Genomic DNA, 9,847 nt, shown 5'->3' with positions numbered 1-9,847 from the left:
GAAACCCTGAAAGCGTGCTGCAGGAATCTCTAATGAACGCTAGCCAGCCATATAAATGCAAGGCAGTAAGCTCATTGGCTGCATATGCAGCATGAACCAATCAGCTGTGCCGAGTCGTTTAACTCTTAATGTAATTGGTTACGTTAACAACCAGTCGCCTGCGCCATCTAGAGTTTCATGACTGAACTATTTTGCTTAGTACTAACGACAGATATTACTGAAACAGGAGACCTGAAAAGTCACACTTGGTCTCTATGACAATTCTTCACTTTGTAAAAAGACACAAAATTGCATTCTGGTTTTTTGACGTTTTTGGAGGCTCTGGATTGCCTTTAGTTTAAGGTCACATTTACCTTTGCATGGCAAAATTATGTTGAGCGAAATGCAGGCATCTCAATAGGAGTAAGTGCAACTTATGCACATCTGTGAAGTCTACAAGAGCACAGGGTGTCCCATTTGTAACTTTAGGTTTCAAAAAGCCCGTTTTTGTAGGCCAAAGCCCATGAGAGAGTTAGAATTTTAGCACATCCGGTTCTATTGTCCCAAAATCAATGGGGTTTTTAATAGGTTTTTGTTTAAATGCTTGAAACAGAGGTCAGTGGTGAACACAGTCTCAAGATATTTTAACATTTTCAACAAAATACACGGTAACACTTTATTTTGATAGTCCACATTAAACATTCTACTAACAGTAGGTAACTTTGCAACTACATGTCAACTAGCAGTCAGAGTATTAGTAGACTGTCTGCTTAATATCTTCTAACACTTTATTTTGTAGGGTCCACAACATACAACATAATGACTATGAGAAACTTTGCAAGTATATGTCAATTTATTCTACTAACCCTAAACCTAATCGAACAGTCTACTCCGAGAGTTAGTAGACATGTAGTTGCAAATTAATGAGAATTAGTTGACATGTAGTTGCAAAGTTACTTATAGTTAGTAGAATGACTAAAGTGGACTATCAAAATAAAGTGTAACCAAATACACCAGTAATACTCTCTTGGGGTTTTTTTTTTTTTGAAAGCTTTTACTTGTCTTGAAAAAGGTGGTTACAAAGGGCATTATAGATGTTGACAGGGACATTAAACATCACGCGGAACAAGAAAACTCATCTACTCACTAGTCCACTTTTACAGCCTTGGTGTGTTTTTATTCACACTCTTGCAAACTATTCTAAATCAAACTTTCTGTTTTTGGAAATGTTTTTTTTTTTTTTTTTAAATAAAGACTGAAGAGTATAGTGATGGCAATGTCTTGCGACTGTAGTGTAACTGTAGTTCGTTTACAGCCTACACTTTTTAAATTCTGCCAAGTGTATTTAGGCTTCAAAATTATAAAAAAAGATTGAAGATTACCTTGATAAACAAAGTGTGTAATGTGTGTAATCATAAACTTTCGTTGGTCATGGACCTTATTTTCTGCAACAATCTAAAATCCAATTGAAAAATCCTTTTGGGTTTTTGTCAAGAGAACCAGGGTGATGCAAACTTCCAGGTTGGCCTACAAAAATACATCACTGCAGTGCTGATGCACTTCATTTCATAACCAAAGTGTGAGGCACACTGCAAGAGTTGAAGATGATGTCTTACCTTTGGGGTGGGATTGTCAATGCATTCAGACTGCAAGTTGTTGGGGGAGACTGTGGGAGATGCATTAGTACGACCAGCAGAGCTCTGACTCCTCTGGAAGTTTCTTTTGGGTGAGTTATGCCTGCAGTGTGAAGACGACGTCCCCTGGCGCTGTGCGGCGAGGCTGCAAGATGAAGGCAGCTTGAGGAAGTTTGATGATCCACAAGTGTGCAAGTCTTTCAACCCTGGCCCCTGTCTTGGCAAACCCAAACCACCCCGTTTGGACTGTGCTTCACTGTCAGCAAGAGCGGCGCCATCTTCTTCTGTAAACTCTTCATCTTCCGAGTCAGAGATGGTGAATTTGACTCGAGCGTTCATCGTGCGGTAGTGGGCCGCGTTTAAGCTGCGGCTGCGGGGACGAGGGTTGGGTTCCCAGAAGTCACTGCTCCAGCGGCTGGCTAACCTGCTCTCCTGAGGGCTGCTGAACATCATCCAGTATGGAGGACAGGTCGCCAGCTCGCAGGAAGAGCGGGGATTGAGGGTTGGATAGCCGCCCTGGAGACCCGTGAGAACCCAGTTCTCCAGGCTGAAGACATACTGAAACATCAAAACACAAACGTGACATCTTTAGATTTGAGTTTCACACGCTAACATCAATGTCAAACATCATCTGATGACATCTAAAACATGTCTTTCGTAACTTGCAGTTTAAAACGCCAAGTCTACATCAAAATGAGGCCAACTGGGAACATGTCAGTCCTATTTTGACTACAAAAACACAATCTATTTTTAACTTGCAACCCTATTACTTACATTACAGATATTGCTTTTTTTGTGTGTGGAATCTACATAGCAGAAAAAAATGCTTATGATGGTATTATCCTAGAAATAATATACACAATTTTGGAAGAAAAACAGGGAACACGCCACTATTTTTGAAAATAGGCTCATTTTCCAACTCCCCTAGAGTTAAACAGTTGAGTTTTACCGTTTTCTAATCCATTCAGCTGATCTCCTGGTCTGGCGTTAGCACTTTTAACTGTAGCTTAGCATAGATCATTGAATCTGATTAGACCGTTAGCATCTCGTTCAAAAATGACCAAAGAGTTTCTATATTTTTACTATTTAAAACTTGAATCTTCTGTAGTTACATCGTGTACTAATTGCAGCAGGTGCAATGATATCACGCAGCGCCTGAAAATAGTCCCCAGCTAGGTAACTATCATTGCGCCTGCTGCACCCATGGTACGGCTGCAAAGTTCCTTGATTATTACGCCGGAATAAGAGTATAGTTCCTAGCCATATCGGCCTAGAAAATCGCAACTTTTCATTTTCCGTTGGTCTTAGTACACAATGTAACTACAGATGAGTCAAGTCTTAAATAGTAAAAATATACAGGTAGAAACTCTTTGGTCATTTTTGAGCGAGATGCTAACGGTCTAATCAGATTCAATGATCTATGCTAAGCTACAGCTAAAAGTGCTACCGCCAGACCCAGAGATCGGCTGAATGGATTCGAAAAACGGTAAAACTCAACTCCACTAACATCAACAAAACAATTAAATACACGATTAGGGATAATTCCTAATAATTGCATAAATACTGCACTGACTAGCCTTCATAAAGTATGATTTGCTTCACGAGTTGCACTAGTAACTTAAACTTCATCTAAATGTATGCTGAGCTACTGCTACGGGAATCCCTCTGAATATTACTAACATCTGCCGTTATCAGCATTATGAATCATTGAGCACCACAAAACAGATGTGAAAAAGAGAAGCATTCACACCAGCCAAATATTACACAACAATCTGCATCCCATTCAAGTCCTAAATGCAAAATCAAGCGTGCAATGCTCTAAGGCAGGTACACAATGTTGTTCTTGGACAGACGTGGGACAAATGACTAAGAATTTACAGAAACTCAAGTTCAACACATAGCCATAAAAGGTTCACATTAGCTTATTTCGATTCGATTGTGATAACCCCTGACAGCAGTATGTTTTCTTTGCAAATACATTGACCAGTAACACACAAACCCTTAAGAATTTTAGGCATTTTATCCCAATGGATCTACAGTAACAATTACATCAACAATATTCCATTGATTACGGAGAACCAAGAACTCTTTTCACCTTCACTGTTTAGTTTTTGTAATCAGAGATATAATTGTACTGTATTTTTGACATGGCCCTCATGTCGTTCGCACACCTCTGGGCTAAACAAACAGTGTACTAGACAGATTACATGTCAGTGTAATTATAGAGCAATCACAGATGGGAATGGGTTAGAGGTGGCAGGGATACGCTTACACCAATGCATGTTACAAGTGTCTTCGTATTTTCCCATGACCTTGTTAGTGACAGCCTGCACTCAGTCAAAATTACATTAAGGCCAACAACTGCTGTAATCAGTGGATGCTCATGGAATATTACATTGAGCCTGATGCAGTTTATGGAAGCCGCAGATGCTCTCTTGGGAACGGTCTTTAAGATTTCAGAAACATATTCAGTAATTTAGTATTAGTACAGAAATTACAAGTTACAAGTTCCCTTGAGAGGTGCTGCCTCTCGATCTGCGCTGAATATTTATGTGATAGAGGCTGCATAAAGTACACTACCTTTCAAAAGTTTGGGGTCAGTAATATTTGTTATTTGTTAAAGAAATTAATACTTTCATTCAGCAAGGATGCATCAAATTGATCAAAAGTAACAGTAAAGACAGTAAAGGGTTACAAAGAACTTCTGTTTCAAACAAGTGCTCTTCTTTTGAACATTTTATTTTAAAAAATGTTTCGACAAAAATATTAAGCAGCACAAGTGTTTTCATCATTGAAAATAATAAAAAATGTTTCTTGAGCAGCAAATCAGCATATTTTTCTGTATGATTTCTGAAGTATCATGTGACACTAAAGACTGGAGTAATGATGCTGAAAATTCAGCTTTGCATTAAAGGAATAAATCACACTTTAAATTATATTAAAATCGAGTTATTTTAAATTGCAATAATCTTTCACAATATTACTGTTTTTAACTGTATTTGTATCAAATAAATGCATCCTTGGTGAGCATAAGAGACTTCATTCAAAAACATTTTTCACTGACCACAAAGCTATAGTGTATGTGAAGGGATGCTTAAGCCACATTAAAAAAATATATAAATGTCAATGAATCATGAAATAATAAATCAATCTAAAAAAAAATCTCTTTTATATCTTACTCATTTCGTTTCAATATCTTACCCCATAAGACAGCAATGGGATGAAATGGAACTCATCCAGTTCATCAAAGAAAAATAATCTGAGCTTCTATCCAAATTCATTTTATGGCTTCAGTATATACACACAGCTGCACATCAGCAATTGTTAATTTTGTATCAGTTTATTTCTCCTAAGAACTCTTACCGAGACAACATTGATACACTCTTCACAAAGAAGATAAAAAGTATTAAGGTGCATCAAATGTTAGTGGAACATTAATGTTAGGAAAAACACCAGTGTGAAACTGAGAAGAACTGACTTCATACATCCACTAAAATTCACCTTGGCACCAGCTAGTTAAAAGTAAATCCCAAAATGGCTCAGGAAAAGAATACTTGCAATTGTTTCACGATGTGAAAAGTGCGTGTTAAGTGTCCAAATGCATTTTGATGCCAACAGATAACGTCAGGTCAAAACCATGCATTTTAGAGAGCATCAGACCTCAATTTCCTGCAGTATCTTCAGGTAGTCGGGCAGAGTGATTTCTGGAGCTGTGATGAGCTCAACCTCTTCTTTAGCATTCTCAAGAAAGCCAAGAGGGATCTTAAAGGGCACCTCATCCAGACAGGACATTTCACCCTTATCTGAAAACAGAAATGGCAAATAAAGAAAAGTCTAACACCAAACCAACCTAATCTGTGACTCAGATCTCTCGTTATGGGTTTTAAAATGTACACCATCTGAAGGATTTCTGAAGGATCATGTGACACTGCTGGAGTAATGATGCTGAAAATTCAGCTTTGCATCACAGAAATAAATTACATTTTAAAATATATTCAAACAGAAAACAGGTATTTTAAATTGTAATAATGTTTCACAATATTACTGATTTTACTGTATTTCTGATCAATTAAATGCAGCATGGTGAGCATAAGAGACTTTTCAAAAACATTAAAATCTTCTAAACTTTTGACGGGTAGTGTAATAACGCATGATAAAAAAACCACAGACAAAAACTACAGTCGTATGAGAAGTTCTTGCTTCTCAGAAAACACCTACGTGTTCTACGCTTGGCTGAAACTTCTCTATTTTTGTTTACCTGTTACACAATAGTAAGGAGACTAGAGGATTAGGAATTAAAGATTACAGAGACTCGACCACCTGACCTTCTCAACGTCACTGCTGTGTGCACATGCTTCATCATATGTACACCTGTCAGAAACCTTACTGGAAGAGATGATGCATTTTTCTCAAGACCAGTTATAGTTTGTCCTAAAGTAGTTATCTTCAGAAAACCTGGCCCAGTGTTAATGGGAAGTCAGTGTCCTGCACCAGACGTCCTGCTGACGCTCTTCACTTTGGACAGATGCTCAGATCTGCTCCTAATTGTCACGGGTGCACACACACGAGGGACGAGGAGACGCTGGAGAATACTTTACACAAGACTTTATTCGTAGGAAGGAACCAAGGGAGACGAACTCAGGAAGACGTATACAGGAAGACCTTCAACATCGGACAGAGAACTAGGGACTGGGAGGTTGGTGGTGTCTGGGAGCTCCGTGGGATGATGGAACGTCATCCCGATCCGGAATAGCGTCGCGAGGGTTTCCCCCTCGAGGGAGCTGGCGAGGGCGAGCGGCACAAACGCCCTCGCGAAGACGACGGGGTCTGGGCTCGCCTGAGCCACGGTGATGAACATTAAACGCTCCTCCATTTGGGGATGTGGAGGAGCGCACGGGAAAAAAGGAAAAACAAAAACTTACAAAAACCGGAAATCAAACACGGGGAAGGGATGCCGCTTACAGTTCGGTCCGATGTTCTGTCACGGGTGCACACACACGAGGGACGAGGAGACGCTGGAGAATACTTTACACAAGACTTTATTCGTAGGAAGGAACCAAGGGAGACGAACACAGGAAGACGTTCACACGAAGACCTTCAACATCGGACAGAGAATTAGGGGCTGGGAACACTTTATATACACACACACAGGAGGAGGGGATGACGAGACACACCTGGGAGCAATGACACATCAAGGGAAACACCTGGGAAGAAATCAACTTAATTAATCAGGGGAGGAACAGGAAACAAACCAAATAAGGGCATGGGAAGGCACATGGGGAGCAGGACACACACGAAACATGGAACAGAGTCTGACACTAATATGCTGCTCCACACCTTTTTCACCAGATGGTTTTAGATTTTCAATCTGAGCCGAGTCTTAACAGCCAGATGCTCGGTAAACTCTTAAGTTGTTTTCCTTCTTGTGCAAGAAAGGACAATGAGTTGCAGTATTCTGCCTAAAGCACAGGCAGAAGATACTGCAAGTGAGTGATATATATCAATGCCTCACTGAACAAAAGTGTAGAATTTACTTTGATGCTACAGAGAAAACTTTGTCAAAAACCTACTGAAATGAACACGTGTATATCTACACTAATAAGATATCGGTAACACTTTACAATAAGGTTCCATTAGTTAACTACATCAGTTAACATGAACTAACAATGAAAAAAAAAACATTTATTAAGCTAAATTAATGTTAATTTTAGCATTTATTAATAGATTAATAAAATCAGAAGTTGTATGTGTTATTGTTATTTAATGGACCTGAGTTAACACGAACTAACAATGAACAGTTGTATTTTTTTGTTATTAATTAACATTAAGATGAATAAATACTGTAATAAATGTATTGCTTATTGTAAGTTGATGTTAGATAAATCATTAACATTAACTAACCGGACCATATTGTAAAGTGTAACCAACATAGTTTGCTTAAGAAAAATAAATGGATAAAAATAATGAATTGAATAAAAAAATATTTCAATAATAATAATTTATTTATTAGAGAATCTTTTATTTTTAAATTTGGGATTTTTAAAAACATACTGCAATCCCGAAATCACATACTGTGTTTACTGTAAAAAATGTTGTACACCTTTTATAATAAAATGAAGATGTTTCATGTAATATCCGCCTAAAGTTTTATTATATTTGAAATGTTACATATTTCTATATTATATTTAAATACTATAAAACATTTATAAATATATACAATTCTACATTACATTGATATTACATACACTTAAATCAAACAGCCTTCATTTAAACTATGAAAATAATGACTTAACACAACACATGCATTGAACATTATTAAAAAGAACTCCAAATTAATATAATTAAATGTATTTTTAAACAAAGTTTATCAAACAAAAAAACCTTTAAATAATTAGGTTAAAGAGCATTAGCCACTTCACACATACTCTACTCTGAACTAGAAGTCAGCAGTGAGTTGTGATGAATGTTTCCTCACCTCCTGGGTCTCCTGCGAGTGGCTGGTCTCAGTGTGATGTGGACAGTGTTAGCGTCACTCTCCACAGAGCCGCGTGTTGATTCGTCTGCTCCACTAATCCACTGACACAACACACACTGACATCGGCTGTTTACCTGAGCCGCTCACACCTACAGCATCCACATTTAGAAAACCTTCACATTTATTTTCTTTGACAAGCAAAGAATTACTTTGTCATGTCGAATATTACACAAACATAATGTATCTGTACATGTCTAGATGTGTTATTATTTGTAAACAACACAATCAGCCTGATTGTCTTAAGTGGTCCACAGGAAAACAATGTGATGTAATCAGTCTTCTGACGTTTTCACAGAACAACATGTGATGTGTTTTGAAGGACTACTAATAGACTGAGCTTCCTTCAAATAAATGGGTGCATAAGGCAAAAAAACAACAACAGTATGTATAGGTGTTATATATATATTGTAACATTTATACATCTTAGTAGTATTTGCTTTATTGATTTTGAGAAGATATAAATTAAAATTTTTTTATAAATAATTAAATATTTTTCTAATTTTAGTATTAGTATACTAATTTCAGTATTATTCTCAGTATTGCAACAATAAGAATCTAATAACAACCACCACTGGGAAAAATGACAATTACATTAAAAAAAAATCCAAGCAAATTATGGTAAGAATTTGTGTAAGATGCACTTAACAATCATAAAAAAATAATGTCACAATTTAAAAAATTTAAATGGCCCTATATATAAAAAAAAACGTATAAAAGGTATAATTTCTTTGGTTTTGGGGTGAAATGTTTCTGCGAGATTCACCCAAACTTGTATAATTAAATCTGGTCACACACTGTCCCAGCCAAACATGTTTTCCCCAGATGAACCAAGGTACCGTCAGGGTGTTCAGCAGAAACCAGGAACTGATCCCACTCTCTCCTGTCAGGGGACACGCGATATGAACACATTCTTTGAGTTATGTCACACTTACTCAGGGAGTTATTTTTAGAGCTTATTTATGATCTGAAAATAGACCTTATGTGAATCAGTGCAGGAAGGGAGCGCTCTGCCTGTGTGTAGTAATCTAGGAACGGCTGAAGATGGTGATCAGGAGGTAATTCAGCTAAAGAAAAACAAAGGAATACGGTTTACGTGCAATTACACAGTTGCACATTTTATTTTATATGAATCTACATCTTCTGTTTTGTGCAGAGGTATTTATAGAACTTAGCATTTACTAACAATGAAACAGGGGAGGAAGTGCCATATAAATACCACTGCACAAAAAGATCAACAGTAGGTTTATTCTGTAGGCCTACTATTTCAAGATGTGCTAAACTATATATCTTTCTACATACAGTAAAGCACATACTGAAATAGAAAAATGACTACACTGCCAACTAGTGGTGTCTTTAGGAAAACAAGCCTAATGAATGATCAGGAAACTTGCTTTGGACCTATATTGTTTCATGCATATTTACATTTAGAGTGTGCATATATAGAGAAAAAGAGATAGAAAACAAATTAAGCTAAATTAAGTGAAATTTAAAATAACTAATTTAAAATAGTTTTCCATTTTATTACATTGGCTATATTACACACATATAACATATTAACATAACAGCACAACTGTTTTCAAAATGTAAAAATCTAAACAATTTCAACATTCAACATCAAAATGATTTTCTAGAAGCATATAGAAGCGATATGTTGACAGACAAACAGACAGATAGATAGATAGATAGATAGATAGATAGA

At 37.0% G+C, this 9,847-nt stretch overlaps 1 protein-coding gene across 1 annotated transcript in view; it reads right to left on the bottom strand.

The window, feature by feature from the left end:
- The window catches only part of LOC107737014 (uncharacterized), a 15,628-nt gene that overhangs the window by 4,934 nt on the left and 847 nt on the right, over positions 1-9,847 (bottom strand). The window contains 4 exon segments of the mRNA XM_074560165.1: positions 1,519-2,171; positions 5,274-5,416; positions 8,985-9,028; positions 9,125-9,212. Of these exon segments, the coding sequence (XP_074416266.1) occupies positions 1,519-2,171; positions 5,274-5,416; positions 8,985-9,028; positions 9,125-9,212 (928 nt within the window).

The sequence above is a fragment of the Sinocyclocheilus rhinocerous genome, unplaced genomic scaffold, assembly GCF_001515625.1.
Source record: "Sinocyclocheilus rhinocerous isolate Xijiao unplaced genomic scaffold, SAMN03320098_v1.1 scaffold433, whole genome shotgun sequence".
In the NCBI taxonomy this organism is placed as follows: domain Eukaryota; kingdom Metazoa; phylum Chordata; class Actinopteri; order Cypriniformes; family Cyprinidae; genus Sinocyclocheilus; species Sinocyclocheilus rhinocerous.
Note: the sequence above shows the minus strand (reverse complement) of the source record. Positions and strands in the feature narration are given on the sequence as shown.